The 15,610-nt window shown below is 44.9% G+C and overlaps 1 protein-coding gene across 1 annotated transcript in view; it reads right to left on the minus strand.

Moving 5' to 3' along the window:
* C2CD3 (C2 domain containing 3 centriole elongation regulator) overlaps window positions 1-14,878 on the minus strand; it is a 52,330-nt gene extending 37,452 nt beyond the window's left edge. Inside the window, 13 exon segments of the mRNA XM_057396578.1 lie at window positions 1,383-1,505; window positions 2,799-2,917; window positions 4,921-5,033; window positions 5,826-6,041; window positions 7,509-7,675; window positions 8,071-8,217; window positions 9,143-9,269; window positions 10,363-10,495; window positions 11,408-11,625; window positions 12,846-13,039; window positions 13,625-13,782; window positions 14,540-14,854; window positions 14,857-14,878. Coding sequence (XP_057252561.1) covers window positions 1,383-1,505; window positions 2,799-2,917; window positions 4,921-5,033; window positions 5,826-6,041; window positions 7,509-7,675; window positions 8,071-8,217; window positions 9,143-9,269; window positions 10,363-10,495; window positions 11,408-11,625; window positions 12,846-13,039; window positions 13,625-13,782; window positions 14,540-14,854; window positions 14,857-14,878 — 2,052 coding nt within the window.
* Window positions 14,879-15,610: the final 732 nt, after the last annotated feature.

A 15,610-nucleotide genomic window follows, 5' to 3' on the forward strand; every position in this document is an offset into this window, starting at 1 on the left:
GAGAAGAGAATGCTCAAGGAGACATTATCCCCATGTGCCAGCAGTTAAAGGGTGGCTACAAAGAATGTTTTTACAAGGAATCCCATGGAGAAGATCAGGGGTGATGGGCACCAGTTACTCCTGGGGAGTAACCTCACAGAGAAGAACTTCGGCCTAAAAGCTCAACTCCATCTCCCCTCTGGCAGGTTAAAGCCATTCCCCTTGGCCTGTCCCTACATCCCTTGTCCCAAGCCCCTCTCCAGCTTTCCTGCAGCCCCTTCAGGCACTGGAGCTGCTCTCAGGTCTCCCCTTCAGGAGCCTTCTCTTCTCCAGGCTGACCCAGCCCAGCTCTCTCAACCTGGCTCCAGAGCAGAGCTGCTCCAGCCCTCACAGCATCTCCATGGCCTCCTCTGGACTTGCTCCAAGAGGTCCATAAGGACTTAGGAGGATTTAGGAGGGAGAAGACAAGATACTGCAGCAAAAGATCCCAAATGGTATCTACTCTTAACAGGTATAGAGAACACATCCAAAGATGAGAAGTTCAAGGCCATCTGTCAGAAAGAACCCAAGAAATACAAAGTGGATCCAGTGGCTGACATCTCTTGTCCTCTTTAAGTATCAGTTTCCCTTTTCTTATGTCCTTGCATCAAACTTCATTTCATTAATTCCCTACACCACTTCCTACCACTTTTCCCCTCTCACAACTTGTTCCATTCCCTCTTCTCCTGTACAATACAAATTTCTCCTCCCTGCCTTCACTTTACTCCTCCCACATCCAACCTCTACTTTTCACATTTCATCCTTCTGTGACCCCTCTACTGGCAGCTCTGCTGAATGGCTTCTCGGGAAGAAGTATCATCATCCATAATACTCAACCCTTCAGTTCTAATCTAGAGAGCTCTTTGTCCTCAGATCCACCAGGTCTCTCACACTGTGCTGTGCAGGACTTACTCCTTCTCAGTCCTAAACTGAGTAAGCTGGTAGAAAGAGACTGGAGAAGGCAATTCCTGAAGTGACCAGGTGGTACCAATGACAGGGAGCATCAGGCCTCTGCACCAGGACACACCTCAGCTCATGTCATATGTGGAGCAAAAGCCAAAGCTCCCAGCGCTGAGGATGTGCTGCTCAAAATCTGCCTGTAGATTGGTTTCTGTATCTGAGCTCTAGATACTGAACCTTGTTTTAGCCTGCAGGCAGGGGAACATCACCCAGCAGCATCATTAGACATGCAGGAGGTTCACAGTACCTCTCCAAAACCCTAAGGAAAAGGTTTATGATATCTTGTATTGGTCTTACGAACCGAGATCACCAAATTAAAACAAAGAGAGGGAAACATTAAAAGAAGAGAGAATATGCAGCCAAAATTGGTGTTTAACTCCAACTCTACCTGGTAAAACACATACCTTCAGTGGTCCAACTTGTGTCTGATCTCCCTCTTTGTCCACAGGTATTTCACAGCTGACAGTGAGCAGCTCGGACTGAACAACCTGGCGTAACTGAAGCGCAGCTGAGCCAATGGCCACTGGCTGAGGGCAGAAAAAGAACCCACTTTGTAAGCTTCCTGTCAGCTTTAAAGAACTAAGGGCATATTGTGAAAGGACAGTCTTCTGGGAAGTCATGCTCAGCCACTCACCCTCCCCACTACTATACCCTTAGTTGTTCCAACAGGGATTTTGTAGGAAAGTTTCCCTTAGTTCCATTTTTAAGCCTCACCAGGACAACAGGAAGGAAAATTCTTCCATTACCTACGGCAAACAGTTCCAGACAAATGCAAAAATGAACACCCCAAATCCTAACACTGAGCCAAATATCCATACTTCGAGGTGATTTATTCAGCCATTAAAAGAAAAGCTCCTGTAAGAGATGGGTAGATATCCTTGGTGTTGGTTACAATAAAACATGAGCTAACACCTCTCACTGTCTTCATCACATGCAGATGATCAAGCAAATATTTTTAGAGAAAAGGAAGATATTTCTTTTTCCCCCTAAATGAACAAGCTACACAGGATCTCATATCTCATGGTACTTACTCTGGCAGAGTAATGCTATCAGCTGCATCCACATCATTCTATCTCATCATTCTACATTGGTGAATAAGCTGTACTAGATTTGGACTAATGAATATAATTGATTCAATATGCTTAAAAAGCAGGAGATAAGTTTTAAATCATGGAATTATAGAATCCAAGGCTGGTTCAGGCTGGAAGGGATCTTAAAGCTCATCCAGTCCCAGCCTTCCACTAGAGCAGGTTGCTGCAAGCCCTGTGTCCAACCTGGCCTTGAACACTGCCAGGGATGGGGTTTTCTGGGCACCCTGTGCCAGCACCTCAACACCCTCACAGGGAAGAGCTCCTGCCTCAGAGCTCATCTCAGTCACCCCTCTGGCAGGTTAAAGCCATTCCCCTTGGCCTGTCCATACAGACCTTTGTCCAAAGCCCCTCTCCAGCTTTCCTGCAGCCCCTTTAGCTACTAGAAGGCTGAAAGATGAAGGATAAAGATGAAGGACAATTTCTTTCTGCCTGTCTGTCTCAAACTCAGACAATCCTTCAGTTGGGTGACAAGACTGAACAGCAATCAGTCCAACTCACAGGATCTGAACATTATGTCATTCCCCTTCATAATACCTGGCAATGGTTGATTAAGAAGTGGCTCAAGTCAAACCACACCACTTAGTTTTGTCTCTGACAGTCAGCAATTATAATGAAGCATTGCAGAAGACTTAGAAAAGCCACTGCTGCCTGTGTGTTTGGAGGAAGTAGAAATGCACAGAATTTCTTTGCTTTTCAATACAGAAAACAGAAATAACTTTTATTAAATACCTTTTTCTGTGTGCTTTTTCTCATGTAGATTTTAAAAGCAAGAGCAGAGCTCCACCAGTGCTCTATCATCGCTCCACCAAAGCGGACAGGGAACACAAACCGCTGCTGGAATGTCACCACTGCAAGGAAGAGAGAGTTGTGTGAGCTCCCAGCTGGGTTCAGAGCTAACCTGTCTGTTGAGCTGGATCAGCAATCGGTAAAACTTCAGTCTCTGCAGAGGGAATGCAGGGTGAGAAGAGACACATGAGATTGGATATAAGGAGGAAATTCTTTCCTGTTAGGGTGCTGAGGCACTGGAATGGGTTGCCCAGGGAAGTTGTGAATGCTTCATCCCTGGCAGTGTTCAAGGCCAGGTTGGACGAGGCCTTGGGTGATATGGTTTAATGTGAGGTGTCCCTGCCCATGGCAGGGGGTTGGAACTGGGTGATCTTAAGGTCCTTTCAAACCCTAACCATTCTATGATTCTATGATCAGAAGGTGTGAAGGAAAGTGCTAGCACTTCCGAGAAGGATTGTCAAACACACAGTGAGCATGTGCACAGAGATCAACCAAGGCTAGGAGCTGAAGGAGGAAGAGCTGAAACCCTCAATATGAATCTCTCAAGGTTTCAACCTATTAAATTATAGAATCAGAGAATCCCAGACCGGTTTGGGTTGAAGGAACCTTAAAGCTCCTCCAGTTCCTACCCCCTGCCATGGGCAGGGACCCCTTCCACTGGAGCAGCTTGCTCCAAGCCCCTGTGTCCAACCTGGCCTTGAACACTGCCAGGGATGGGGCAGCCACAGCTTCTCTGGGCACCCTGTGCCAGCACCTCAGCACCCTCCCAGGGAAGAGCTTCTGCCTAAGAGCTCAGCTCAGTCTGCCCTCAGGCAGGTTAAAGCCATTCCCCTTGGCCTGTCCCTGCAGGCCCTTGTCCAAAGCCCCTCTCTCCAAGTTTCTTGTAGCCCCTTTGCTGAGCAGCACAAAAAAATCCGTATTATAGCAGCATCTAAAGTGTGAAGTTGATACCAAGTTTCTGTCATCCCAGCATACAGTAAAACATTTCCTTCCTCACCTGGAGAACCCTGTCTCCTTTTGAAGCAATATATTCCAATACCTATCTTGAGCTAGTCAAAGCTGAGTTATAAGAATCACCACAGGTTCAGGAGAAAAGTAATATTTGCAAGAAAAGACTCAATGAATTGGTGTTTAGCCTAGAAAATAGAACAGCAAGAAGTACAGGAACAATTCTTCCTTGTTCAGATGGATAAAGTATTCCTGTGATGTCAAAACGCTCCAGTTAGACATGAGGAAACTTGACCGACAGGAAGCACAGCACTTTTACACCTTGCCTGGACTGGCTATGGAATCTTTCCCATAGGGCACCTTAATAACTAAGATAAAGAGCAACCAGGAAAGAGAATGACACAGTGGATGGACCCGATGGCTTCAAGTTACTTTCAGCCCTGCCTGTTTTTCAGGGCTCCAAAAAGCTGGACTCTACTGCAGGAGGATGTGTTATTTCTTTAGTACAAAGAGGTGAGGTTCAGAAGAATTACGTGCTTTGGCTGGACACAAACAGACAACTCAGAATTCCCCCCAGATCTCTCAAGAGCCACCTACAAAGATGCAAAGCCAATGAATGACCCTATGGGAGAGGCATTAGAAAGTAACCCCAGAATTCCAGTTGCTTGGAAGACAGGGAAAAAAGAATCTTGTTCATCCAGCAGTCTCTGCTCACTGAGGAAACATAATGTCAGTTGTTCTCAGAGATAGAAACACTGGTGACTCCCAGTAAAGAGATTAACGTTGATTGATTTGAGCACTCAAGATCTCTCAGATCCAGCAATATAAGCTCTTGCAGATGTTACATGACATACTAAAACATCTGGAAAAATGATTTGTTTGAGATATAAGTATCTCTGATATTTCTGAAAGTACTTTGTCATCCTCATACTACAGCAGAAAGGATATTTGGTTTCTATTCACATGAAGGAATGGGCTTACTGACCTGCACTGTGTTGGCAGAGGTTCCACAAATCATACAGCAGCAAAGAGAATACATAGGAAATGCTACTAAACAATTTCTAAGAGATGAAAGATTCAACAAAACTAATGTAAAGGGGGAAAAGAATGTTCTCACCATCATTTGTGATTTTACTTGAAGCTATTCGAGTTACTTCTGTTGTTATGGAGATCTGTCCTTTTTCATCCCTGAAGGCTCCCACTGGAAAGTGGTACTCAACAAAGAAGGTACTGCGAGTTAAAAAGGGAATGGATGATCAGAATCCACCAGAAAGGTACTGGACATAACAGAAGTGAGCACAGAGGCAAGAGGCATACTCACAATCTACTGTTATTCTACTTCTTTAGAATAACCAAAGTACCTATTTCATTAATTACTTCAACAGATTGTGTAAATGTCAGATTCTGCATAAAAAATACCCCTTTTGTTTCAATGATTTGCCATGCACAAACCACGTTTGTACCTCCCCAAAATCCCTGATAATGCACAACCTGAAGTGAACCCATGCCAGGATAAATTATCCACATCTCTAATTTTCCAAAGCCCATAGTATACTATGCTCTGAAAGAACCACAGAATCATGGAATGGCTTGGGTTGGAAGGGAGCTTAAGGCTCCTCCAGTTCCAACCCTGTGCTACGGGCAGGGACCCCTTCCACTGGAGCAGCTTGCTCCAAGCCCCTGTGTCCAACCTGGCCTTGAACACTGCCAGGCATGGGGCAGCCACAGCTTCTCTGGGCACCCTGTGCCAGCGCCTCAGCACCCTCCCAGGGAAGAGCTTCTGCCTAAGAGCTCAGCTCAGTCTCCCCTCGGGCAGGTTCAAGCCATTCCCCTTGGCCTGTCCCTACAGGCCCTTGCCCAAAGCCCCTTCCCAGCTTTCTTGTAAGCCACATAAGGTACTGGAATGCAGAGCAGAGAAATGGGATGACCTCAGAATCCTGGAGTACTGGACTACACACAGAACTCAGAGGAATCTGTCTTGAAGGCACAAGTATCCAGCTGGTGAGAAACAATCTTCCTTACCGCTTGCTAACTGATGCAGGCCTTGGAGGCTTCCCCATAGCACCTTTCTTTCTTGGTGAGACCTGGATGCTCTCAGGAGGGATTTTCAAGCTTTCAATGATGACTCTGGCCAGGTGGATTCGCTCCAGCAATGCCAACCTGTCTGCACCCAAGGATGTGATGCGAGCAGCTTCTGTGAGATCTTCTGGAGGAGCAAGTGGTCTGATAGCAGAGTGGCTGAAGAGAGAAAACAGAGAATCAGCACTACAGGAATGACCACCTGAAAGGAATATCGTAGCTTGGTGGGATATTAGTTAAATACTGATCATGGTTCCCTAAAAAGAATGGTTTTAAATGTATTTTACAACAAATCTGGTGGTCTCTATAACAGAAATCTTACAATATACAATAGCTGAGGTACATAAGTGGGAAAAGAAGAAATAAAAAGCCCATGTTCCACATTGTTGAAGTTTTGCATAAATCTTAAGCAGTCAAACTCTTCAAAAAGAAAAGCTTCATTTAATGTCAAATACAAAGAAAAGGAGATGATACAGTGACACACACAGACAAGTTACTGCTGCAGAGGAACAGCAATTCACTTGCAATTATTTATAAGATTTGACTTGTAAATGGGTGTTCGTACTTCTGGAGCGAGGAACTTTACCTGAATGTAAAAATAAGAGTAGCTGTAAGAAAAGTTGCAGAAAAAAATGTTTGGAGCTGGATTAGGGAAAAAAAAAAAAAGTCATAAAACCATAACACTAAATGGTATTGAAGCAGTAAAGCTCAATAACTGGAGTTATAGGGACATGTTTGTTGGTTCTGTCATGGAGAAAACTGAATATAATGTAGATCAGGTCAGAAGAGAGGTTTATTTATGACAGCTATAGGAGAGAACACAAATCAGCAGAGAAACAAACTGCTGATTCAAACTCTGTCCCTGGAAAGCAGATACATATTTTATACACAGAAAGACCTTGTGCAAAGGCAGATAACAGGATGGGAGTTATTTTGTATCTGGTACCTACACAAGGCCAGAGAAATGCACAAAGCTCTCTGGAGTTTGTGTTTTTCAGCACAGGGATTAATTTATCATGAAGGTCACACAGTGATTAGTATTTCAGGAGAAAGAAAAGAGCAGCTCCCAGTGCCTAAAGGGGCTGCAGGAAAGCTGGAGAGGGGCTTTGGACAAGGGCCTGTAGGGACAGGCCAAGGGGAATGGCTTTAACCTGCCCGAGGGGAGACTGAGATGAGCTCTTAGGCAGAAGCTCTTCCCTGTGAGGGTGCTGAGGCGCTGGCACAGGGTGCCCAGAGAAGCTGTGGCTGCCCCATCCCTGGCAGTGTTCAAGGCCAGCTTGGACACAGGGGCTTGGAGCAAGCTGCTCCAGTGGAAGGGGTCCCTGCCCGAGGCAGGGGTTGGAGCTGGATCAGCTTTAAGGTCTCTTTCAATCCAAACCATTCTATGATTACATTTTTTGTCTACTCATGATTTTAACTAACTGCATCTCAATTGCCTCTTTAACAAACAGCAATTCCTGCGTGATGCTGATGCTCCAGCATTCCCAGTGATGCTAAGAAACATTCCAAGCCAAAAAGGTTATTCAATGAGTTGTGGGATCATGACAGAGCATAATAACATCATGTGATTATTGCTAATACTAACTTACAATGAGCAAGATGCTGCAAAACAAGTCACTAAATTACCTGGGTACAATTTCTGTCACTTTCTGATCCTGATCAAAGGCATTAGAATCCTTCTGAGGGTTTCTTGTATCAGTGTTCTTGCCAGTTTGTGCCTTGGTTACTTTCCTGGAGGAGTTTACATCATCATCATCATCACTGAGCAAATCACTTAAACTGGAATCAGATTTCTGCAACAGAAATAATGCACATAAAGTAAGAAGTCGATGCTGGTTGTCAAGAAAGGTACATAATGGTCATGACACATAAAATAAAACCAGTCTGTGGATTGAATCAGTTGAAACAATTAAAATTGGATCAAAAGTTTTCAGAGGTTTAAAAGAAAAAAGCCTTCAGGGACAGCCTCAATCCCAGCAACTTCCACACTCCATGTTTGACTTTGAAGCCTTAATAGTATTCCTTTAATAATAGTAATTTTAAGCAATGTTCTCACAAGCTTCTGTATGATATTTAATGCTTATTAAGCCTTATAATATTGATTTTTTTCATTGGTTTTATGAAGATTTCTGGTTTTCTTCCCCTTAGGGACTACATATCAAGCACCTGTCTTTAGATCTCCACTTACAGGAGCTGTGTAAAAAAGACTCTCCAGCAGACTCTGGTCGTAATGGGGATCATTGAGTTCGCTGTCATACACCTCACTGCCAAGAGACAGAGAATCCCAAAGGGAACCTGTCCGATCCCAGAAAGGCTCAGTGGAGAAATCAGCACTGTGGAGACAAGAAAAAGGAACATGACTTAGTGTTGCAAGCTCTGCAGTCAGTATTTCATGAATCCTGACAATCCTGTTGTATTTTAGATGGGATTTGTGCTATATTGGCCCAGAGAAGCTGTGGCTGCCCCATCCCTGGCAGTGTTCAAGGCCAGCTTGGACACAGGGCTTGGAGCAAGCTGCTCTAGTGGAAGAGGTCCCTGTCCATGGCAGGGGGTTGGAGCTGGATGAGCTTTAAGGTCCCTTCCAACACAAGCCCTTTTGTGATTCTTTCATATCCCTGACTGGGACACAGTACAAGCATCTTTTATGCCTTTGCTACACAAAATGAGAAGAAAAGGTCAATTTAATACTTGGAGGAAGATTAAAGATAACTACTGTTTGTCTCAATTTTTAATTTAAAGACTGCAGATTCTTCAAAGAAACTGTATTTGTTTTATGTACTTTAAACATTTTAGGACACAACAGTTCCAACCATCAAATAACTTAATTTTATTAGATATCATGGTTAACCTTTCTAGCATCACTTTTATCTCAAGGGACTTTGAGGCATCGTGGTTGTCATCTGCTAAAGTTTAGTGCAAGCCACCCACCACTTGCACATGTTTGCGTCACTGCTTCATTTCCAGGATTGTGGAGAACTTGAAGAGTCAAGAGACATATTTCAGTATAAAGTGATCAAATAAGGACCATTTTGGACTAACTTTCAGTGCACAGAGTGGTGAGGCACTGGAATGGGTTGCCCAGGGAGGTCGTGAATGCTCCATCCCTGGCAGTGTTCAAGGCCAGGTTGGACAAAGCCTTGGGTGAGATGGTTTAGTATGAGGTGCCCATGCCCACGGCAGGGGGGTTGGAACTGGATGATCTTAAGGTCCTTTCCAACCCTAACTATTCTATGATTCTATGATCCCACTCACCCAAGTGAGCCCAAGAGTAGCTCGATTGCTGTCTCTTCAGAGTTCAGATCAAGTTGCTGACCAGAAACTTCAGAAGGAAGGGGATGAGGATCTTGAAGAGTGGGCAGAAAACTTGAGTTCAAGCCTTTGGGGCTCCTGGATAACAGTGATTGCAGCAGAGAGTAAAAGGACAAATAAAGATATTAAGGCATGTTCAAGATTAATCCATCCAGGATAAAAATGAAAGGTTATGAACAACCTTCCCCAGTTTGTATCTAAATCTCTAGATACACAAAACCCTTCTGCAGCCCTGCAGTCTGCTGCAAGTCACATTCAAATCTTATACTTTGCAATGTCTCATAGAACCATGGAAATATCTAGCTTGGAAATCACTGAGTCCAACCATAAGCAGAGCTGCTGCAAATAAGAAGATAAAGAGCAGGAGAAAGACAAGTGAGATGTTTCTAAATGATGATCTATCAATTTTTCCTGGAAAGACCAAAATCCTCTATTTTAAAACAAACTGGAGTAGCTACAGCAGAAATAATTCAAACTGTGTTTGCAACAGCAACAGTGACTCTTTAAGGCAATAACATGATTTTCTGGTTTATAGAGGAACAAAAGCCAATATTCCTGGTTTTCCCCAAATAATAAAGTTTCTCCTGTAAAACCCAGGCATTTGTCTTAATGCTTCTAAATTCCACTGGATTGAGAACTTTTACTAAGCCCAGTACTAAACAAAGGTGTAGTTAGGGTTGAAAAGGCACAAACACTTTAGCAATCAGCTGATAAATGTTGCATAGAAGATAATGACTTGTAATTCTGAGAATACAGAGATTCAACTTCTCATGTGTATTTTGGCACCAAGAGATGCAAACCAGAATACAGAGAAGTACTCAATTTATGCCACTAGTGTCTTTGAAAACCTCTTCTCTCTGCTAAAGTACCATTTCATTTGCTATGTCCCTTCCATTGCTCTTATTCCTTGTCAACATCTAATATTTCCTTATCAAATAATTCTGTACTAAATACAAATATACTGGGAAAAGAAATTCAAATCAATGAGTTAAATCAAGGCTTTACTACATGATGATTAAAATCAATTCACAAAATCAGGCTTTTATTCACAAGTAGAAATTAATTTCCCATTTGAATGAGAATCCTAAAATACATTACCAAAAGTTTTCCTGATAAGGCTTCAAAATTTATGGTTTGGAACTTAATCTCACTTCCCCCTTTCCAAACTCACTTGGCTGGTGCTTTGAAATCATCTCTCTCTATAAAAGGAGACACTTCGGTCAGCTCAATCTCCATGTCTGGGCTTGACTTCATTGCAGACACAACCATGGCATCACGGAGTTTATTGCCTTGATCCAAAAGAGCTGAGTGATGAGACAAAGGATTAAACCTCAGCATTCAAATACTATTTAAAAGCAATAACTATAAACACAATAAATCATAAAATCAGAGGATGGTTTAGGTTGGAAGGGCCTCGAGAAGAGAAGGCTCCTGAAGGGGAGACCTGAGAGCAGCTCCAGTGCCTAAAGGGGCTGCAGGAAAGCTGGAGAGGGGCTTGGGACAAGGACCTGCAGGGACAGGCCAAGGGGAACGGCTTTAACCTGCCCGAGGGGAGACTGAGGTGAGCTCTTAGGCAGAAGCTCTTCCCTGGGAGGGTGCTGAGGCTCTGGCCCAGGGTGCCCAGAGAAGCTGTGGCTGCCCCATCCCTGGCATTGTTCAAGGCCAGGCTGGACACAGGGGCTTGCAGCAAGCTGCTCTAGTGGAAGGTGTCCCTGCCCATGGAAGGAGGTCGGAGCTGGATGAGCTTTAAGGTCTCTTCCAAGCCAAAGCATTCCATGATTCTATGATTTCAACTGACAGGTGATGGAAAAGAGAACATTTTCCATCCGAAAAGTTACAGGCACAGAAACCCTTCCATGTTTTGTTTTTCTTTTTTTTCACATGAGTGGCACCTTTGATGGCCACCTCAGCAGATTTGTCAATGAATAAACAGCCTGTGAAGCTGAGCTTCCTTTTCTTTTACCCCTCCTGGTCAGAGCAGCATACGGCTAGGACTGCACATTCTGCCTCAGCTGAATACTCACACCATCTTCCAACAGGACCGGATCAGTAGTTTCTAAGTAAAGACATCTGTGTTATAATTAACTGTTTGAAATAATGTGGTGAGAGCATTCAAAGAATCACTTTTCCTTAAGTCTTTATCTCCAAATAGGCACCTGAAATATCAAGAGCTACTGGCAGTGAAATCTAAAAGATGATGCTGACTATATAGTAACCTGAAAGCAGGTCTTTTGTAGCTGGGCTATGTAAAGAGAGCACCCGAGTGTTTGTTCTGGCAGGTCCTTCAGGATCAGCACTGGTGGGAAATGACACTTCTTCATTTGAATGATTCATTTTCAAACATTCATCTGGTAAAATCAGAGGATGATGAGAAGCAGGGAAAGTGTCCTTTATGTTTTCAGAGTTCTCTTGAAAGAGAAAATGGTCCTTTCCTCTGTTAAAAAAGAGAAACATTATTTCAGTCAAGTGGATCGGTGAAAGGGATTCAGAGAATCATGAAATGGTTTGTGTTGGAAGGGACCTTACAGCTCCTCCAGTTCCAACCCTGTGCTATGGGCAGGGACCCCTTCCACTGGAGCAGCTTGCTCCAAGCCCCTGTGTCCAACCTGGCCTTGAACACTGCCAGGGATGGGGCAGCCACAGCTTCTCTGGGCACCCTGTGCCAGCACCTCAGCACCCTCCCAGGGAAGAGCTTCTGCCTAAGAGCTCAGCTCAATCTCCCATCTGGCAGGTTCAAGCCATTCCCCTTGGCCTGGCCCTACAGGCCCTTGTCCCAAGCCCCTCTCCAGCTTTCCTGCAGCCCCTTTAGGCACTGGAGCTGCTCTCAGGTCTCCCCTTCAGGAGCCTTCTCTTCTCCAGGCTGAATAACCTCTGACTCAAACCTCTTCAAATTCTCCCCAGCTCTGCAGCTGCCCCCCAGTACATGCTCCAAAAAGAAACGTGATGCATTACGTTAACTTAGAATCTTAGAATCATAGAACAGTTAGGGTTGGAAAGGACCTTAAGATCATCCAGTTCCAACCCCCCTGCCATGGACAGGGACACCTCGCACTAGACCATGTCACCCAAGACTCCAGCCAACCTGGCCTTGAACACTGCCAGGGAATGAGCACTCACAGCTTCCTTGAGCAACCTATTTCAGTGCCTCACCACCCTCACAGTAAAGAACTTCTTCCTTAAATCCAATCTAAACTTCCCCTGTTTAAGTTTGAAGCCATCACCCCTTATCCTACCACTACAGTCCCTGATGAAGAGTCCCTCCCCAGCATCCTTATAGGCCCCCTTCAGATACTGGAAGGCTGCTCTGAGGTCTCCACGCAGCTTCTCTTCTCCAGGCTGAATAGCCCCAGCTTTCTCAGCCTAAACTTATACCCATTATTTCCACTTACACCATCAGAGAAACTGACTCAAGCTGTCAATAAAAGATTTGTGGCACCTCTTGTGTCAACTACCATTGCTCAAACTAAGTCATCACAGGATGTAGATTTGTATCAGATGAGAAACTGTCCCTGCAAGCTTTGAAACACTGGGTGTTCTGGATTCTACCTGAAATGCACGTTCAGAAAGATGAAGTATTCCATAACTCACAAGTGTATAGCCTTAAGAAATGTGTGAACAGCAAAATAAAGCAGCATTTTGAGAACAAAAAGGTACCTGTGAGTTGAGGCTCTGCCACTGTTAACGGCCTCCTGGTCAGCAACAGTCACTTGTGTTTGCCTGGACTGCTGTGATGGAGCAAGGATTTGGGGATTGCTGCTTCCAGGAGCAGTATCCAAACTCCCATCTGTGGTTGGGATAGAGCTGCTGGTGTCGTACCGTCCTGGCAGAGGTTCTAGAGCCAGTGAGACCTGAGGGACAGAGTATGAAATAGCATTTTGTTCTTTTCTTCATTAAGCCCCAGACACATTGCACTCAACTTTACTTGTCATGCCATGAAAAACTGCTGCTGTTCTGTGCAGAGCAGTATTTATGTCATGCAGTGATGTAACATCAGAAAACTGACATGTTTATAACTACTTATTTTATATTCCCTGTTTTCAAACCACAGGCAACTATCTTGCAGCATAAATTGCCCGGATTTGGGGTTGTAAAGGAGAACTCCACCTTCTTAATCCCAGATTTCAATATCTTCTGTAACATCAGCCCAGTAAGGCTCTGGGGAAGTGTTAGAACTAAGTATCTGGTTTGAAATCTGCTGTTAAAACTCACTCAACTTTGTAAAGTTGAACTACACAATCCTAAAGAGAACAAAGTCAACACTGTTCAGTATTCATATTCCATTTGCTACCTGAACTCATAAATGCCTTGGACAGGGACCAGCTCTGCAGTGCACCTACTACCGCTTGATCCAGGCACCTGATTATGTTACAGATGTTACAGCAATATGACTTATAATTATAAATTACAAAGAGCAAAGCCATAAGGAGGAGTACCTGCAGCTCTCCAAGTTTATCAGATGTGGGTGAAATGATGGGGAAAACCCCACTGATGGGATGGCTGGGAGAAAGCTGGGACAGGCTGCTGATTTGTACTCTGCCAATGGGAAGATGGTCCAGTTTGGTCATAACCTCCAGGACAAGCACACCCATATCTGTGAAATTAGGAACAGCTTCAATTCAGTCTCCCACAATGCAATCACAATTAAACACAAAACTTTTTTGTTAAGGTGACAGAGATACAAGGGGTTAATAATCATAGAATCATGGAATGGTTTGGCTTGGAAGGGACCTTAAAGCTGATTCAGTTCCAACCCCTGCCATGGGCATGGACACCTTCCACCAGAGCAGGCTGCTCCAAGTCCCTGTGTCCAGCCTGGCCTTGAACACTGCCAGGGATGGGGCAGCCACAGCTTCTCTGGGAAGCCTGTGCCAGCGCCTCAGCACCCTCACAGGGAAGAGCTTCTGCCTAAAATCTCATCTCAATCTCTCAGACAGACTCTAGACATTAATTTGCTTGCATTAATTTCCTGCAGAGCTTTCACTAAATTAAGTACCTTAACAACCTCAGAAGCTCTTCTGTATATCTTCTTATTCTTTACACCCTTCTTCACACATTCAAAAACTGAAATGCCTATTTAATATGATATGGATAAAAATAAAAATCACCAAATCTTGACACTAGGGGCTACAGGAGATTTCAGTAGTTTGCAGACCTAAAATGCTAAAGCTGACACTAGAGAGACTGATGCCAGCAATTTCAAGCTGAGATTAAAAGCCTTCCAAATCAGGAAACCAATCTAAAAAGCCATAAGTGAGACCAGGACAAGGGTTACTTGGTGGGTAAATAACTGCTTGGCTCTTTCAGGGCTCCCTGTAGCTCTGGCCCTGATGAGGGTGAAGTATCTCTACCTGTCAGGTAGGCAGCAAACTGCCTGGGCCCACAGCGGACTGGGTAGCGAGCGGTGGTTCTCCCTCCTGGCTGCCCTGGTCGGGAGGTGGGTTGGAAGACGGTGCCATCAGAGGTCTCTCCCCACCACCTCAGGCGCACGAGAGTGGCAGCAGAGGGTGGCTTTGGGGTCGTCCAGAGGGCTCGGGCCACGGTGCAGCGGAGGAAGCAGCGCAGGGGTCCCTCCACGAGCGGTGGCAGGCTGGTGGAAGCAGGGATGTCATCGAGACCTGTGGGGACAAGGGACCAAGTGGTCGGTGGCTGTGGTGGTGAATCCACCCCCATCTTCTGGGCTGCTCCATGACCTTGGGAATCAAAGGGCAGGTTGGATGAGCCTTGGAGCAAGCTGCTCTAGTGGAAGGTGTCTCTGCCCATGGCAAGAGGTTGGAACTGGATGAGCTTTAAGCTCCCTTCAACCCAAACCAGTCTCCATGATAGACATGACTTCCTGCGTGCATAGATCATTATAACAATTGTAGAGTAAATTCCATTGACTCAGTTTACAAGATCCACATTAAAACTGCAAACTGCTGCTAAATGACACTTGTAAGCCTTTAGATGAAAACCACTGACCAAGTCTGAGACTAAGACTAGACCCAGCTGCACCCAGGCTCTACCAGCGGTTACAAAGCAAGGGGGTCTATTCTGAACCTCATGACTCAACAGGGATTTCCTTAGGCCCTGTATAAACCACTGTCCAAGTCTGAGACTCAGACTAGACCTGGCTGCACCAAGGATCCCTCAGGACTTTAGAAAGCAAACCTTGTGATTCAACAGGACAGTTTCCCGTTATGTTTTTGATCTCTGTATCAGTAAGATTTAGCTCGATTTCACCTTGATTTCCCTTTCTATGCTTCACCCATGTAATGAGAATGAACCTTGCCATAGAATCCCGTTAAGTTGTGCCTTTAACCCAGTATCTCCCCTCACTCCCAGAGAGACACTGAGGTGCTGCAGTGGGGCCAGAGAAGGGTAGCGGAGCTGGAGCAGGGCTGGAGCCCAAGTGTGATGGGGAAGGGCTGAGGGACCTGGGG

This window comes from Pezoporus wallicus, unplaced genomic scaffold (assembly GCF_028554395.1).
Source record: "Pezoporus wallicus isolate ANWC-B61680 ecotype Strahan unplaced genomic scaffold, APGP_CSIRO_Pwel_v1 contig_10051, whole genome shotgun sequence".
In the NCBI taxonomy this organism is placed as follows: domain Eukaryota; kingdom Metazoa; phylum Chordata; class Aves; order Psittaciformes; family Psittacidae; genus Pezoporus; species Pezoporus wallicus.